The sequence below is a fragment of the Saimiri boliviensis genome, chromosome 16 (assembly GCF_048565385.1).
Source record: "Saimiri boliviensis isolate mSaiBol1 chromosome 16, mSaiBol1.pri, whole genome shotgun sequence".
In the NCBI taxonomy this organism is placed as follows: Eukaryota; Metazoa; Chordata; class Mammalia; order Primates; family Cebidae; genus Saimiri; species Saimiri boliviensis.
The window spans coordinates 21,635,374-21,654,892 of record NC_133464.1 but is presented as its reverse complement, the minus strand read 5'-3'; the positions used below and the strand labels follow the sequence as shown (position 1 = coordinate 21,654,892).

At 37.7% G+C, this 19,519-nt stretch overlaps 1 protein-coding gene across 1 annotated transcript in view; it reads left to right on the top strand.

The window, feature by feature from the left end:
• The window catches only part of GPC5 (glypican 5), a 1,382,768-nt gene that overhangs the window by 316,967 nt on the left and 1,046,282 nt on the right, over window positions 1-19,519 (top strand). The window contains exon 5 of the mRNA XM_010338876.3: window positions 12,980-13,105. Within this exon, the coding sequence (XP_010337178.3) occupies window positions 12,980-13,105 (126 nt within the window). The remainder of the gene's footprint in view (window positions 1-12,979; window positions 13,106-19,519) is intronic.

Here is a 19,519-nt window from a genome sequence, read left to right as displayed (position 1 = left end):
TTGTTAAAATGTTAGCAGCCACAGAAAATATCGTATTGCCAAAGAGGGGAATATTCAGGATTTGACCTAAAATATTGAATCTCAAAATATAGGTACTCAATAATGATTATTTGTGTGAATAGCATATATTAATATAATTAGATTTGAAAATTGAAAAATTAGTACCATGTTTTTTTGAACTAGAATGAACAATTAATTGCATATTTTAATTAAAGTGAATAAAAAATCATAAGAGGTAAACAAGTTTTATCACTTCATTTTTTTGTGATAGATGGCCAGTTTCCCTAGTATTAGCTGGACTGGTTTTAAATCTTGAACACTTGGTCTAGTGTTTATTTTTATTAATGAGTTGAAGTCCTTGTTTGAAGTCCTTTTTAATGGAGAACAGAGGTAGTGTTTTTTTAAAGCACATTTTTACAACATAGGAAAACAATGTTAGAACTAATTTTGAAAACCTAGTTTCGACAACAGGTTTAAATCACTCTTTTTAGAAGAGGATGCTTTCAGAAAGGGTGTTTTTTATAGAGACATTAAGTGGTAATGTGTTGGGTTTGGAAGGTCTTTGAAAAGTGAGGAATGGAGGCATCCATCCTAATTGCATAGATGGCTATGAACTTCCAGTTCAAGGCTAGTATCAAATTACAAGAGAGTGCTAAACATGAAACACCTGTTTGAAAAGAACTCTCTGCAAAGGGTCTCTAAGGAAATCAGCCTGTTCTCTGAGCTCCTTTCCATCTCTTTCCTATTACTTTCCCTGTTGCTCCCCAACCTACCATCTTAACCCGTTTGGTTTTGTTGAGAAATCACAGTAAATCTTCTAATAAAGGGGAATCATGTCATGTGAGATAGATGACTTCCTACGTGATGGGGAAAACCTGGAATCACCTAGAGAAAAAAAAAAAATCCTCCTCTTTGAGAAAGGTGCCGATCTTGAGGTCAGAGTTTTCATAATGAGCAATGGGTTCAGTGGGGTTCAGAGAGCAGACTTTGTGAGTTGCTCTTTTGGAAAAAATATGGTGTTATTTTTTTTCCTTTTGAATAAAATATGAATGTCATGTGCTTGAAACACATTTTCAACTGTGATAAATGGGCCATATATTGCATTGCTTCTCAGCGATGTGTCCACCCTCTTCCCAGAAAGGGCCAAGAAACTAGACTTTCCCTCTCCATCTGACTATACAAGTTTAATGATTTTCAAGCATTTGAAATGAGAGTGGCATCTGCTCTTTCTATTCGCTTAGAATGGAAATCTAATTTTCATATTCTAAAGACTTCTGTAAATATTTTGTCAAACAGAATGACTTAGGTGAGAATAACGTTAAATGATTAAATATAGATTCGGACCAGCAAGAGAAAATAGTTCTTCTGGAAATCTGTAATTATATGTTTCGTCTGCTGAGCAGGAGACTGACATTTTAAACGTCTGCTGTTTGACAGCTGTGGTCAGTCATCTCTACAGGGTTGAGCCTGCTCATTAGTGCCACATTAACCTTCACTTTGCCTCAGGCCATTAACTAGCAAACTGCACATTTGACCTTTGTTCTGCAGATATTTTCAAACAGTGTGCTAGGCATTGCTTTTAATTTGGGTTCTGTATTATGTGTGGACTGACTTTAGGGGTGTAAAAAAAAAATCAATATATGTCATTAAGTAGAGAAACATGCGCTCTGAGACATTCCAGAGAGAAAAATCTCCATTTGAACATATGACTCTTCCTGAATATTTTTCTAGATAATTAGCTTTGGTCAAAATTGGAAATAGTCTCTTCTGTGTTGTATTCAATGGAGAAAAGGAGGGGAGTGGACTAGGTGACAATTGATAAATGTTTAAAATGAAACAAGTTCCTGTGAGATGAGGACATGGGATCAAGAGGTATGCCTTTTGAACCTCATTTTGTTTCTAGCAAGTTCTAATTAAATGAAATGCAAGGTCAAATGTAGATAAGAGCCGTAGGCCTTAAGGAAAACAACTTGCTAAAAGATCAACAAAGTTTGAAGCTATATGTCAGTCTTATAAATTAAAATGTAAATTTGCTTAGCAAAATATTGTCATAGACTATGCTAATGTTGCTATATCCAGTTTATGGAATATTATACAGCTAATTAAAAATAAGACTATATTTATTAACCTGGAAAGGGTTCATCGTATACCATCATATGATGAAAATCCCATTTCCTATATGTCTACAGCTTGGTACAGATTTTGTGTCACCAAACCATTTCTGTAGCTCTCTCTGTCTTTTTGTGTCAGTCTGTCCGTCTGTCTTTAGCTGCTTGTTAGCTGGCACATTAGCAAAAGCTGAAGAATAAGAGAAGCACCAAGCTTTTACATTGGTTACCTCCAGTGAGGGATGGAAAGACTATGAAAGCATGAAATTGACTGGCTGGTCATGCACCTTTTTATTATTTTACACCTTACTAAAAGATATATGACTTTCATAATTAAACATGATTAAAGTCAATTATAATAGTATAGCCAGTTGGAAGTGTTACTCAGTTTAACAGTAGTAATTGGCATTCCTTTGTCAACAGATTCAGAAACAAAGACATCAGGGTGGGTTGCGTTCCCTTTTATATCTATTTTTTACCACGTGATGTATCGGGAGAACTTTTTGGTGCTGTGGGCCTCAAGGGCATGGGACGCAATGAAGCAATAACTATGCTAGTCCATGTTTCTCCCCTGCCTTCAGTCAGCTCAGGGCAAACAAGGCTGCAGGCGATGAATGAGCAATTGTGCTCCTTTTTCTACTTTACTTTGCTAGCACAGGGTACAAAGCTGGGCATTAGCCAGTGATTACAATTTACCCCACTGCCTGCTTCCTGCGCCAGACATTTTAGACTGGTCAACATGTATAGATAACTCCCGTCTGAACATACTGCATTCTCAGGGCAGCTTTTTGTCAGCAAGAAGTGACGTGTCTGTTTTTTTCTCATCTAACGATCTGCAAAAGAGTACATTTTTGAAATGTGATAATTTCCATAAATGTTTGGCAACAGGTGGAAATATTCTTCTGTCTAAAGATGTATTCAACCTCAGTTAATCAAATACCCAGTGTCAGCCAGATGTTGCTAAGTATGATATTTTCAGTTAATTAATTAAACAGGATGTTGAAGTCTGTATCAAAAAGTGCCTCACTCACTGATAACTGACTTTTCATGAGTCTCTTTATTTCTCTCATTTTCACTTTAGTTGTTTATAAGAGGGTTGGACAAAGTCACTCGTTCTCAAAGTGCATGTTAGGCTTCTTTAGGAAGCTTTCAGAAAACCCAAATGCTCAGTTCCCACCCTGGACAAATAAATCTGATTATTTGAGGGAGAACTCCAGGTGCACACTTTAAAATGTTACCTTGGTGATGACAATGTGTAGATAGGACAGAGAGCTGTTGGAACAGATGATCTCTAAGGCTCCTTCTATCTCTGTCTTCATAATGCAGCAAATCTCTGATGTATTAATTATGATAGCTATCTTACACAGCAGTGCGACTAAATACTAATGTGTCACTATGTATTAATTTCAACATTACATATAAATAGGAGCTGTCTTGAGCCTGTTTAGTAGGGTCTGGCCCAGCTTTCTATCTTATCTTATAGATTCCTTCTATTTTTTAATGCAACACACCAGAAAGGTCTCTCTGATATTTTGCCAGAATCCAGGAATAGGTCCCCTCATTTAAAGTTTCCCAAGCCACCTGTGCACTTAAAGAACTTTAAATGATCACTATCATTGTGGAAAATGTCTCCCTTGTAGGATCTTCTAATTCTAGAAGCTGTTAAAAACTAAGACTTCATCTGGGGGCTAATTCAAAAAGAATTTGTTGAGTGCTTGTTGAGTACCAAGCTATGGCCCAAATCCTGGAGACCTGAGGAAGATATGGCTCTTGTCTTTTTTTTTGTTTGTTTGTTTTTGAGACGGAGTTTCACTCTTGTTACCCAGGCTGGAGTGCAATGGCGCGATCTCGGCTCACCGCAACCTCCGCCTCCTGGGTTCAGGCAATTCTCCTGCCTCAGCCTCCTGAGTAGCTGGGATTACAGGCATGCGCCACCACGCCCAGCTAGTTTTTTGTATTTTTAGTAGAGACGGGGTTTCACCATGTTGACCAGGATGGTCTCGATCTCTTGACCTCGTGATCCACCCACCTCAGCCTCCCAAAGTGCTGGGATTACAGGCTTGAGCCACCGCGCCCGGCGGCTCTTGTCTTTAGGAAGCACATTCACTAAACGGGAAGGGAGATTGGCAAACTGAGGAATGATAGTGCTAGAGGGCAAGGGCTGTAATACCACCATAGACAGGTGCTAGATGAGAATGGAGGATGAACCCATTGCTACACCCGTTGGTCAGGGAAGGAGTTGAAGAGGAGGTGAGGTTTAAGCAGGATCTTGAAGGATGGGTAGAAGTTGAGAGTAAAGTAGAAGGAGAAGGAAGTTCTGGGTGGAGGAAACTGGATGTGCTAAGCCTGGAAACTTGTTCAGCAAATATTGAGTTGTTTTATGCAATGTGTGTGTAAGCAGGTGGGCCTTGGCTGGTGTGTGTGCTTAGGGAGAAAGGGGACTGTCATGGAATGAGGCTTAGGGTAAAGGGTCGAGAGTTCTTATGCCATGGCAAGATATTTTATTGTTTCTTATTTTTTATATTTTGTATAGATATAGTGGGTAAAAGTGTAGTTGCATTACATGGGTATGTTGTGTCATAGTGAAGTCTGGGCTTTTAGTGTAACCATCATCCAAATAGTGTACGTTGTACCCATTTTGCATACCTTACCCCACTTCCACCTCTCACCTTTCTGAGTCTCCAGTGTCTATTATTCCACTGTCTATGTCCACAGGTACCCATTGTTTAGCTCCCACTTACGAGTGTGAACATGTGATGTTTGAATTTTCTATTTTTTTTTTTTTCTTTTTGAGATGGAGTCTCGCTCTGTTGCCCAGGCTGGAGTGCAGTAGCACAATCTTGGCTCACTGCAAGCTCCGCCTCCTGAGTTCAAAGGATTCTCCTGCCTCAGCTTCCAGAGTAGCTGGGACTACAGGCACATGTCACCACACCCAGCTAATTTTTTGTATTTTTAGTAGAGATAGGGTTTCACTGTGTTAGCCAGGATGATCTTGACCTCCTGACCTTGTGATCCTCCCGCTTCAGCCTCCCAAAGTGCTGGGATTACAGGTGTGAGCCACCATGCCTGGCCTGATATTTAACTTTCTGTTTCTGATTAATTTCACTTAACATAATGTCCTCCAATTCCATCAATGTTGCTGTAAAAGAAATTATTTCATTCATTTTTACAGCTGTGTACTATTCCATGATGTGTATACATACTACATTTTTATTCAGTCTTCCATTGATGGACACTTAGGTTGATTTCATATCTTTGGTTTTGTGAATAGTGCTGCAATAAACATATGAGTACAGGTGTCTTTTTGATATAATAATTTATCTTTCTTTGGGTAAATGCCAAATAGTGGGATTGCTGGGATAAGGGGATTTCCAAATACCAAATAGTTGGATTTCCTTTGGGAAATACCCAATAGTGGGATTGCTAGATCAAATAGTAGTTCTATTTTTAGTTCTTTCAAAACTCTCCATACTGTTTTCCATAGAGGTTGATATAATTTACATTTCTACCAACAGTGTATAATTGTTCCCTTTTCCTCACATCTTTGTCAGCATCTGTTATTTTTTGACTTTTTGATAAAAACATTTATATAAATGGGTTAGGATTTTAAAAGCAGAGAGCAGAGAAGTGGTATGGCTCAATTCTTTTTCTTTTTCTTTTTTTTTTCCTTTTTTTGGTGATAGAGTCTCGCTGTATTGCCCAGGCTGGAGTACAGTGGCACAATCTCAGCTCACTACAACCTCTGCCTCTTGGGTTCAAGTGATTCTCCTGCCTCAGCCTCCCGCATAGCTGGGATTACAGGTACTCATCACTGTGCCCAGCTAATATTTGTATTTTTAGTAGAAACCAGCTTTTGCCATGTTGGCCAGGCTAATCCCAAACTCCTGACCTCAATTGATTCGTCTGTGTTAGACTCCCAAAGTGCTGGGATTGCAGGCATGAACCACAGTGCCCGGCCTGTATGGTTCATTTCTAATGCTGATTCTGTATTCAGCTTCGAAAATGGAGGCAAAGGGACCAACTGCGACACTGTTGCAAGCCCAAATCAGAAATTACCCACTTTTATTGGTCCAGACCATAGAGGCTTTCAATAAATATTCAGATGAGGGACATTTTCCTCTTTTTTAAAAAAAATATTGTCAAACCGTTACTCTTAATAATTATATTTCTTTTCTGTGTACTAGAGATATTTCAAGGACAAGATGAGCAACTGACATATGAAACAAAGTCCCTACAGGATAATTAGATGGGACAGTTAACATCTCCCTGCATTTATTATGATCCTAATTTTAATGGGAAGTATTCTCATAACTGTAGGGAAATAATTGGATGAATGCAGTCACTCCCAGCAACTTACATTTCCAGTCTTTCTAAGAATATAATATTTTGTTCATGGAAACACTGGAAAAGGAGTGGTGTGGTAGGTTGAGCACTGAGTTGGGAACTGAGACGTGAATTCTGATAACAGGACCAACATTAGTTGGCTCTGTGGCAGTAGGTAAGTCTTTTTGACCAGTTCACTATGACTACTAGTGTTTTAATCCCCTCCTTTGCCGCCATCTCAGTTATATTTCTCTTATAAATATTCTGACTGTAGATCCCTGGTTCTTCAATGCAACTACATTTTGCAACACTGCTCTTAACTCCCGCCACCTAAACCCTGCCAAACACAGGATACAGTGTTGCAAAGTAGGATCTCCCCTCCAGTTTCTGTCTTTACAAAACAAAACCCATCTTAATATGAACACAGACTTCCTTCCCTTATTTTAGCCTCAGAAAATTTAAAGCTAACCACTCTGTTTTCAATAGCCCTTCCTCTCTTTTTCAGAATTGCTGATTAATCAGTTATTCATTTTCTTTTCCTATCGTTGTATAACCAAGAGAGGCTAACTTATGACAGGATGGCAAACTACCCCAACATACCATTGGTTTAGAACAGTAACATTGTGTTTCTGTTTAGAACCTGTGCTTTTCAGAACCTGTGCCTTTTCAGATCAGCAGCCATTACTGCTTAAGTTGCCTAGGCTTTAGGACTCAGAATGACAGAGCAGCCTTCCTCTGGAACATTGTCCGTCGTCGTGCTAGAGGGAAACGGAGGCTGGCAGAGCCTCATTAGCTCCTTGAGCCTGGAAGGAGCATACGTAAATGCTGCCTACATTTATGCCAACCCCAAACAAGTCCCATGACCAAAGCTAACTTCCAAGCAGCTGGGTGCCCCGAAGGTAGACAATTAGAATATCCAGAAATACACTAATGAACACAAAGCCTTATCTCCTTCTCTTTACACCCAAATATTTTCAAATGTCTTCCACATCAAAATGAGCATACATGAAAAAATCTTTAATTTTTCGTTTTCAGAATCTTAGAGCTTCCCATGCTCTTTCTAATGCTCATTGCACAGCAAATGTGAAGTCCGTTACTTTACTTCCAATGCCTTAATTCCTATGTTTGTTTGCTAGGGCTACCGCAACAAAGTACTACAGACTGGGGGGCTTGAACAACACAAATGAATATCCTCAACAGTTCTGGGGCTGAGACGTTCAAGATCAAGGTGTTGGCAGGTTTGGTTCTTCAGAGGCTTCTGTCATTGGCTTGCAGACGGCTGCCTTCTCCCTGTGTTTTCATGTGGCCTTTTCTTTATGCCTGAGTGTCCCTGATAATCTCTTCTTCTTCGTATAAGGATACCAGTCATACTGGACTAGCACCTACCCATGTGAACTCATTTAATTCTGATTCTTTCTTTTTTCTTTTTTTTTTTTGAGATAGAGTCTCAATCTGTCACCCAGGCTGGAGGGCAGAGGTGCAATCTTGGCTCACTGCAGTCTCCTCCTCCCAGGTTCAAGCCATTCTCTGCCTCAGCTTCCTGAGTAGCTGGGATTACAGGCTTCCACCACTACAACTAGCTATTTTTTTTGTATTTTTAGTAGAGACGGGTTTTCACTGTCTTGGTCAGGCTGGTCTTGAACTCCTGAACTCATGATTCACCTGCCTCAGCCTCCCAAAGTGCTGGGGTTACAGGCGTGAACCACCACATCTGGCCCTCTTTTTTTATTTTTTAAAATTTTATTTTTGTATGTATATATATACAGGGTCTGACTATATTGCCCAGTCTGGTCTCCAACTGCTAGGCTGAAGCAGTGCTCCTTACTCAGCCTCTCAAAGTGCTGGGACTATAGGCGTAAGCCCTGATTATTTCTTTAAAGGCCCTGTCTCCAAATACAGTTAGGATTTTAATTGTATCACCTCCTGTCACTACCACAAACAGTTATGAATTTTTTCATAATAAAATAAAAACTCATCATTTTTTGTGGTGGTGGCAGGAGGTGATACAATTCAGTCCATAATAATTATGGTCACCACATATGAATGACACTTTCAGTATTTTATTTAACCTCTCAGGATGGCATTTTATATTGTGAAGAATCTTTCTAATTTCAAATGCACTTGTTCTTTAGTTTTCATAGTGCTTTAACTTCGAGGTTTTCTTTCTTTGCTCTTTCCACTTTCAACTCTCTTTGGCTTTTTATTGCTGTGTATTACTTTCCTGAGGGATTTTCTCCGTGTCCATTATTTTGGTCACTACCTCCGGGTGGTGGGTCCTACATCACATGTCCAGTCCACTAAGTTCCAAGGTTACATCTTTAACACAGACTTTCATGATATGCATAGTTCTCGAACCAGTAGCATAAACATCACCTGAGTGCTGCTTTGAAATCTACAACCTTGAGCCCCGCCCCAGAACTGCTAAATCTGAATCTGTATTTTGGTAAGATTCCCTGATGAGATTTACACCTAGTAAGTTTGAAAGTAGCATTCTATTTGATTTCTCTATCTAGACATTCCAAAGAAATCTCAAACTGAACGTGTTAAGAATGAAATCATTAATTTCTTAGTCTTCACTCATTTATTAATTTGATGACTGTTTATTGGGGATAAAGTATGCAACACCACTGCTCTATGATTTATAGCAGTGAAAACAAACAAACAAAATAAACAACAAAATGCCCGCCTGACTCTTTCATTCTAGAGCCTGAAGACAGATGAAAACAAGCCTGATCAACCCATATATTACATATATAGGTGACTAGAAAGTGATATATGCCTTGGAAAGACCAAAATATTGCACAAGATAAAAATGATCATAAGTATAATGTGGGACACTGAGAAGGTGAGATTTCCCTTCCTTTATTTCTTATCTTGGGAATGAGATGACGATCTTCTCACATGAGCAGGGGAAAAACACAATTAGAAATTGTGTGTATGATCTTAACACTCTTACTTTAACCTGTCAATTCTGGATTTCTAATGTCTTTCAAATCTTTCACTTGTTTTTCTGTTCACTAACAGGCTCTTTCTCACCTCCTCAGCTTTTCTCCTTCTCCTTCGTAGCCACCTACGTGACCTCCCTGCTTTTCTACTCCCAAAGTGCTGCCATGATGGTGAGGACACCTGCTTGCTGGAAAATGTAATGATTCCAACTGCCTTTTGAATAAAACAGAAACATCTTATGATGGTCAATAAGACCGATGAGAAAATGGTTTCTTCTTACCATTTCACTGTAATTCATTCCCATAAACACAGTCCCCACAAATGAAACTGCATACTACCTGGATTTTCTTTCCTCTTTCCCTTACTCATCCTGGCTTTTTGTTTGGTTTGCTTGTTTATTTTTCATTGAACACTGAAGTGCTACCTTCTTTTGTAAGTATCTTCTCCATGCATTAAAATTAAAATCTTTTCTCTGCATTAAAATACCTCTCTGTATTAAAATTTTGCACTATTACCACTGTATTATTATTATTATTATTATAGATTTTCCTCAGAATATGTGTCCTTAGAAGGCAGAGGCTCTCTTGCTTACCTGTGAATCTTTAATGCCCATAAAAAACTTAGTACTCAATAGTGTTTATTACTTTGTGACCAACAACTGATAGGCGATGCTTCATAGAATGAGTGAAAATCTTCTAGGATACAGTCATTTTCAGAATAAATATGTACAAAGATATGAAGGTGTGTTTGGGAAACAGAAAGTACCTCACTTTTGTGGGGCCCTAAAGTATGGTTTGGGTTGTTTCTGAAATGAAGATGAGAAGGTAACTTGCACATCTTTCCAAGAAACTTGGATATAATGCTGTGGAGAACCTTTGAACGACTTTAAGTGAGTAACCTTGTAACTGGGGTGGGGCACAGGGACTCAGCTCCCTCCCCATCAATTGCCAAAGATGTAATCGGGATGGGAGCAGAGCTGCCGGGGCATCCCAAAGGGGCCTCCAGTTCCCCGATCTGTTGTGCCCAGGTACGTGGCCTCTCTTGCCCCAGGAACAGGGGGAGGGGCCCTGGAGGCCTGGTGAACTGTTGGAATAAATATCACGGACCCGAAGAGTTTAGCAGAGAGAGATTTATTAGGCAGAGATAGAGAGAAAGAGAGAAGGCGCAAGAGAGCTCCCAGGCTGCCCTGGGAGGGGAATCTGGAGGGGCTATCCATACAGGTAAGGGGCAGTGGGTTTTGAACCCAGAAGTTGTTCCCGTTCCATTTATGTTCTCATCCGATGAGAGGAGTTTTTTTTTTCAAACTTCCTCTGGAGTGATTGAGCTTTGATTTTGATACTGGACTGGCTGCTAGGTCCACAACAGAGGCCCTTCCTCCCAGAGCTTTTGGAGGGCTTTTTGAACAAAGCAGCTCACCTGGAATTTCTACCTAGCTCCGTGGGAAAGTCAGACAAAGAATTTTATGTTCCTGGATGGGAAGCAGATGGAGGCCTGGCGCTGGGAAGCTCTTGCTTTTGAAACCATGCCCCTTGTGGACTCGTTGTCCTTAACAGAGTCCCTCCACATAATCCGTGGAATATCAAATTTGAATTTTAGTAAGTGGCTGTTACCGAGAATGGGAAGAGACTGGAGGGATGTCATCGTAGGGTAGTAAGTCCAGAGAAAGATGGTAAGGGCTTGGACTAATACAAAGGCAGTACAGCCGCGGGAAGGAGGACTGGGAAAGAAAGACATATCGCTTTCTCCATGAGGATCTGTTGATTGCAAAGGGAGAAGTGAACTTGGTCCTGTCCACCAAGGCTAAAGTAGTTGATTTAGGGTCCATAAAAATATATTCAGTTTTTCATCACCGTTTACAAGTCTCAACATTCCCTCAATTTGGGTCTGCTCTGTTCATTTCTAGAAGATTCTTTCATTCCAAACAGGTGATCATTTACATTGAATAAAATTTAGGACAGGAGTCATATAGTCTGTCATTCATTAAACCCCACCTTTCTAAAAAAGAATTAGTCTGCTTCCTCAATTACGTTTTAGCAGCTGCAGCATATACATTGGTATTTGTTCATGTATTCCAATTGGTAGAGATACGACCATCTTTGAGGGACTTATTTTCTGAAAAAGGAAACTGACTTAAAGTAGTAAATATGTAATATACTTTCTGTGCTCTCTAAGTTAGAGTTAAGTCAGATTTGTGCTTTTTGCAACCACTTCATCACGTATCTTGTCCAGCTTTTCTAAAAATGTGTTTAAATACTCACCAAATACTTGTAGGAAAAACTTATTTTCTTATTTTCTGAGTTTCAATGTTACATATTTGAAAATAATATTTGTCCTTTTTTGCAAATCAATTCTGGCAATATTCACAAATAGTTGTTTAAAATCCATTAAGTGTGTATCCAGCCTGGGCAGCATGGCAACATACCATCTCTTAAAAAAATAAAATAAAAATAAAATAAAAACAATAGGAGAGATGACTAAAAATTAATGAAATTGAGCAACAGAGCTGAAAAAATGAGATTTCATAAAAAAAAGTTACGCCAGCTATAATTTAGAATTGCCCATCTTCTTTGATCTCATTTTTAAACAAATTATATTTTAAATTTTAATGAGGAATGACATTTCATAATGCTACATTTTAACGACTTATTCCGTGAATTTCTAAAGTTTACTTTCCTTTCAACATTTCCTTCTTCTGCTCCTTCCTCTGATCTAGAGAGCATCTCCTATGATCAGACTAGGGTTTTTCATTTCTTTTTCCAAAACAATGTGTATGTCAAAAAAAAAAAATTATAATAAAGGCCTTTAGGGTTTGGCGTGTTGAAATGTTAAAACTCAAGTTCTTGGTTTTCCAAAGCGTTGGTTTTAGAACTCCAAAGTTTCTGCTTTCTAAGTTACAACAAAACAGAACAAAAAACCCCTGCTTTTTGTTGAATTTTTCCTCCCGTAATTGATATGGAGAAGGAAAATAGTGTGAGAGGAAAAAATCTTAGTTAATATATTGAATATTATTCCTTCCATTAACTTTTATTTTCATGGTTCTGAAATATCTTGCATTTCTGGGTTTTGGGTTATGTTTAATAAAGACATTACTTTATGCTCTCAGATCCCAAGAATATCCAGATAGGAAAATAACCTACTACACTTTTCATCAGTAAGCAATCACTTGGCATGTTCTAAGTCTCTGATATTTTCTACAGGGAAAAGAAAATTATTAATATGCTCATAATGGCTTAGATGACAGCAGGTAGTGAGGACTTTTAGGAGGCTAAATGATGTGATGTCTGTCTGTGTGCGTCAGTATGTGCTATTCCCGATCTCTTGTATGTGGAGTTATATAAGATTCATACCCAGTGAACACTTTTACTCCAAGAATAATTTCAAATACTAGCTTTTTTTAAAAAAAAAGATAATGTGTTTTCATCATGGTGGTAAGAAAAGTATTTGAAATATATGAAAATAAACAGAAAAACATTATATTCTAAATATTATGCATAACAATATAAAAATTACATCCTAAACATTATGGATGACAATATAGATCATTTTAGATGGCCTTTATTGTGAGTGTTTGGTTTTAATTGTTTCTTTCTTCTTCCATTTAGAGAATTTATCAACAGCCTTCGACTGCACAGGTCATTCTATGGAGGTCTGGCTGATCAGCTTTGTGCTAATGAATTAGCTGCTGCTGACGGACTTCCCTGCTGGAATGGAGAAGATATAGTAAAAAGGTATTTTATGTGGTCTATGAAAACCAGATTATTTCCATCTTTGCTTTCTTTTCCTGAATCTTAAGGGGATTACTTCAGTCTTAACTTTGTCACACAGTTTACAGTCTACCTTAAATATTTATCTTTAGTTGGTTAAAAAACCAAGAGAACAACAAAACTTGATCCTTTTAGGTATCTTAAAACTATAATAGCATTCTGTGATATTTTGAAAGTCTTCTCTTTCACCTGTCTATTACTTGCCCAACAATCCTAATTTTGAATTAAATACCATTTATTTTTTATCCGGTCTGTCTGTTGTTAACCAAATATTGTATTTCTTTTTAGTTTAAATTCGTGAATATTAGAAAGTGAGGAAATTAAGTGAAATGTGAATACCTATACAAAGATTCATTTGTATATATGGATACGTGTCTCAACTATGTTAATATGTTCATCCTACAATGGTCTGATAGAAAGAAAGAAAGAGCGTGTGTGTGTGTGTGTGTGTGTGAGTGTATGTGTGTGTGTTTGTGTGTGTGTGTGTGTGTGTGTGCGCACGCATGAGAGCATGAGAGAGAAAGAGAGAGAGAGAGGGAGGGAGGGAGGGAGGGAGAGGGAGAGGCGGACTATGTAATAGTGGGGGGATATATATATATATTATATATATATATATATAATATATATATATATTATATATATATCTGTTTGAGGCATTGTCAATTATTCTCAAGCTTAGGAATGAAACTCCACTTTTACTTTTCTTTCCTCAAAGTCTAGAATTTCTCTGACAATTTCTTTTCCTTTATTTCCTGACTGTACTTTCAAGCAATCTCCTGACCTTGAGAAACTCATAAATTCTCCCTCTGTGGTCAATTAAACTGGTTGGGGAAAAGTCCCTTGATTTGCCAATACTCCTGGTTATTATAGAATGAATGGTAATGAGGTTTTGTGTTTGGATTTGAATCTGTTAAATTATAAAACAAATATATTTTTATTTATACATTTTATTTTTTGGATTTGAACCATTAAAAAGTATATTTTGGATTTGAATCTATTAAAAATGTATTTTTGAGCAGTCTACAAAAAAGAGAGATGGGGTGTTAAGCTTCCTGACTGATATGGTTTGGCTGTCTCCACCCAAGTATCATCTTAAGTTGTAGTCCCCATAATCCCAATGTATCCTGGGAGGGACCTGGTGGGAGGTAATTTAATCATAGGGATGGTTTTATCCATCCTGTTCTATGGATAGTGAGTTAATTCTCAAGAGATCTGATGGTTTTATAAGAGGTTTCTCCCTTCATTGTGCGCATACACTTCTCTTTGCTGTTGCCTTGTGAAGAAGGATATGTTTGCTTCTCCTTCCACCATGATTATAAATTCCCTGAGGCCTTCCCTGCCATGCTGAACTGTGAGTCAATTAAACTTCCTTCCTTTGTAAATTACCAAATGTCGAGTTTTTCTTCATAGCACTGTGAAAATGGACTTACAAATAAACCTACTCTATATGCATATAAGTGGTTAAGTTACCACGAAAGTAATGAGTTTATTTAAAATGTTATTTATCAGGCCGGGCGTGGTGGCTCATGCCTGTAATCCCAGCACTTTGGGAGGCCGAGGCAGGTGGATCACGAGGTCAAGAGATCGAGACCATCCTGGTCAACATGATGAAACCCCGTCTCTACTAAAAATACAAAAATTAGCTGGGCATGGTGGCACACGCCTGTAGTCCCAGCTACTAGGGAGGCTGAGGCAGGAGAATTGCTTGAACCCAGGAGGCGGAGGTCGCGGTGAGCCGAGATCGCGCCATTGCACTCCAGCCTGGGTAACAAGAGCGAAACTCCGTCTCAAAAAAAAAAAAATTAATAAATAAAATGTTATTTAGCAAATTAACTTTTTTATGATAAACATATACGATAATCCTTTTTTAATAGAAATTTATATAACAAAGCTGTTTATATATTTCTGGGTGATCATTTTCATTATAGTTAAAAGCTATGCTTTTGAAATATTAAATGATTATTTTATTAATATCCTAACTGAATATCTGAATATCTCATAGAGACTTAGAGTTCAAAGCAAAAATATTATTGAAGACAAAATCTGTATTTAAATGTAAATAAAATAAATATTTGGCTGATATGGCTAGTGCTTATTTTTATTATGCGCCTTGGATGTTGCAATGTAAAAATTTTGCAAATATTTCTTTATGGGTTTACTAAGAAGCATTTCTGCCTCTTAGATCTAGTAATTAAATTCTACTTTGATATAATATTTTTTTCAAATTGTTCATATTGGAATAGAACTTTTTGTATATTTCTACAAAAATTAAAGAGAAACTCATCATGATTAATAAAAAGTTTATTATATAATATACATATAGTTAATATATTAAATTGTATTATGTTGTATTATATTATCTGAATCTACAGCTGCTAGAATCTTAGTTTGAATTTGTCCTATTCCTTTCTTTATTAGTTGGTCTGGAGTTTGTGTAATGGGAAATACTGTTGGAGAAATCAGTTATTTGGGAAAACCTTTTAGAGTGATAGTATATTCAGCTCAAAGAATATATTTTATTCTATATAATATATTTTTAAAGACCTCATTCATGGATTATGAATTTTAAAAAAGCACATCGTTAGCAAGGATTCTCCATGAAAACCGTCCACATTTCTGAGAAGCGAAGTGTGTGATTCTTAGTATTTTCCTTTGCTTCTAGCTCATGCCTTCCCTTTCCTGTACCACCACGAACTCCTGTCTGTTAGTCACTTCTAAGTGCATAGAGACTCCAGTCTCTTGTGAACAAGCTTCACTGTGCCTTTAACTGTCTTTGAACAATTCTTCCCACCTCATCACTTTAATGGACATTTTCTCTTTCTTGAGCATATTTTTCTCTTCCATTTCTGTCTTGTGGGTCCCCAATCTATTCCTGTGCCCTTTGGTTCTCCGGGCCAGCAGATGAACCTCACACACTCCTACCATCTCTAAGGCTATTTCCAGAATGAGTACATTTAGCCTGATTATTCTATTGCAGTGAACTAAGGGTTTCAGAAGCATTGCTTTATTCTCCTAATCCTTTACTTTTAATCCCCTAAGTAAGTTGATTGGGTTGTATCTCTTTTCTATTTGAGGGTGAGAAAACTCTGTGTCTTTTGACTTAAAAAATTAACTTAAATGTTAATTTTATTCATGACTCAGTCAATTCTTTAATGGTTTTTTAATTTTTAATTTTTATGTGTACACAACAGTTATATATGTATTACATGTGATATTTTGATACAGGCATGTGGTGTCTAATAATCGCATCAGGGTAAATGAGGTATCCATCACCTCCAGCACTTATCATTTATAAACGTTCCAATTATACTTTTAGTTACTTTAAAATGTACAATAAATTATCGTTGACTATAGTCACCCTGTTGTGCTATCCAATACTAGATTTTATTCATTCTATCTAACTATATTTTTGAACCCGTTAATTAGCCATGTTGCCCTCCTCCTGCTACTCCTCCCAGCCTCTGGTAACCATCCTTCTATTCTCAATCTCCATGAGTTCAATTGTTTTAATTTTTAGCTCCCACAAATGATTGAGAATATGTGAAGTTTATCTTTCAGTGCCTGGCTTATTTCACTCATCATAATGTCTTCCAGTTCCATCCCCTTGATATAAATTTAGAATGGGATTTTTTTTTCCTCAATGCCAACTCAATGGTAAAATGTTAAGTATCCATCAATTCTTGTTGATTGATTATGGTATCATGAAATATTACATAGTAGTCAAAATAATACATATTTATATCTGCTACTGTGGAATGATGTCAAATAATTAAACAAAATTAGTTAGAAACAGGATAATATATATTTTACCAGCAGATTTGAAAAAATAAAATAGATATAATATTGGTTCTGCATAGAATGTTTCTGGAAAGTGAAAAGGAAATTGTTAATATGCCTGGATTTAGGAGAAAGTACTAGGGGGTGAGGGGGGAGTTTTATTTTTTAATTTGTGTTGTACATACTTATTTTGAATGAAAACAGATGTTATAGTGATACAAGAATTATGGGCCATTATTGTTTTTTGAGTTTTACAGTTCTCTAAAAAAGTAAAAATTCACATTGTAAAAAGTGCTATTCATACATTTAGTTTCTACTAATTCAGATTTTCCTAGTGTTTTTGTGTTATGGTTTTGTCAAAGCATTAATACATATGCTTCAGAGCTACTGAATTTATCTAGGAGAGTTTCTAAATAAAGTCAAGTCCTGATCACTGTTACAATCTTAAATTATTAACCACTTTCTCGTCAAGAAAAAAAGTGAAGTATAGCAGTGATCTGCGGTGAAAAGCTCTAAGCAGTCCTCCTGTATGATATTCATTTCAGATACCTGCAGTTAGTTGAGGTAAATAATGCCATTTGGTTTTGAGGAAATGGACAAGTAAATGTATAGTACATTTGGGGATGATAGTGTGTTGTCCTTTGTTTATGATAGGTTTTAATACTCATTGGATTCATTTTAGAGGAATTAAGCCAAACACATCAATAGGCTAAATTTACATCTATTCTTCATTAGAAAAGTGAAGCAATTATTTTGGCAAGATTTCTTCTCCTGCAGCATTTTTCAAAAGGTGACTCATATGATTATTTATGTGCACAGACATTCTGCTTCAAAGACTAGGAGAGCCATGCAGACTATTTTAATATCATGATAGTCCTTTAAAGTTGTGTTAAATCACCTATGTGCTGATCAAAAGAGGTAGAATTCCTTTGTGATTGGAGATGAAAATGTCTCAAATATTGGTAGCGTGTAAAGAGTTTAATTTTTGAAACAAAATCTATTTAATTCAAATAACTTTGAAGACTGTATTCATATACTGTAACACTGAGGTCAACAGTTCAAACGATTTCTGATTTAATATAAAAATATTATTGAAATTCATGTAGTCTGTATCTCTTAAAGTCTCTTTTATCTCCCGCTCCTGTCTCTTCATTACAAAACAACATTGTTCTCTGAAAGACATGTTAGACTTTGTTCAGTTCTCTGTGGTTGCAAAGTGATTGTTTGATGATTCCTTCTTTTCTTTCTGGGCATTGAAGTTCGGGTGACAGCTCCTTAATTACCAGGGTTTCCTTTTCCCTTTTGATGAACAGATAATCCTATAACTCTCCCTCAATCTCCAGGAATTGACCTCCACAATGACTCTTAAACTAGCCAGTGTCTGTCAAGTACCTTTTCCAGGAAAACTCTCAAACCATGTTTTTCCTCTGCTTTTATACTGACACAACAATCAACACAAAAGCCTTCAGTGACCAAAGGTGTGGGTTTTTTTCACCACACACCAAGCATCCAAAACCAGATGAGTGTCCTCGAATTCAATTCTGACACTATCGATCTGGAGATCCCACAGGCTGGGAGCTTAGTCCCTAAGACTGTCACCCCTTTCAGACATCAGTTTCAAGTCCCAGCCTCCAGAACTTCTGACCAACTGGCTTCAAGTTGGGGTTTCTACAATCCCCTCTTTGGGTTCAATTAATTTGATGGAGCATGTCATGAAATTCAGAGAAACACTTATGTTTCCCAGTTTATTATCGAGGATATTACAAAGGATACAGATGACGAGATGCCTAGGATAAGGTATGGGGAAAGGGTGAGGAGATGCAGTGTCCTCTCTGTGCAGCTGCCCTCCAGCAACTTCCTTGTGTTCAGCTCTCCAGAAGTTCTTTCAACCTTGTTTTCTTGAATTTTTATGGAGACTTCATTATGGAGACATGATTAATTTTGTCATTGGCCATTGGTGGTCAACTTGACCTTCAGCCCCTCTCCCCTCCCTAGACGTTGGTTGGAGGGTGGGGCTGAAAGTCCCAACCCTCTAATCATGCCTCTGTGTTTCTGAAGTGCCGGTTAGCACACAAAAAGACAGCACTTTGACGATGCTAAGAATTTTAGCATACACCAAGAAACAGGGAAGAAGACCAAATATATATTTCACAATGTCATAGCACTTTGGTAAAATTAATATGCCATATTCTTTCTACTTCATCTTAAGTTGATGTTCCTGAATACCTCTTTCATCCTCCAGTCTTCTCTTTTCTGGCTTTGTGATAAGCTGACCCTTTTCCTCAACTGGTTGTGCTTGAGTTTTAAAAATCAGATAAAACAGAAAACTTTATAAATCTCTGAGAGTGGCCGGTCGCGGTGGCTCAAGCCTGTAATCCCAGCACTTTGGGAGGCCGAGGCGGGTGGATCACGAGGTCAAGAGATCGAGACCATCCTGGTCAACATGGTGAAACCCCGTCTCTACTAAAAATACAAAAATATTAGCTGGGCGTGGTGGCGCATGCCTGTAATCCCAGCTACTCAGGAGGCTGAGGCAGGAGAATTGCCTGAACCCAGGAGGCGGAGGTTGCGGTGAGCCGAGATCGCGCCATTGCACTCCAG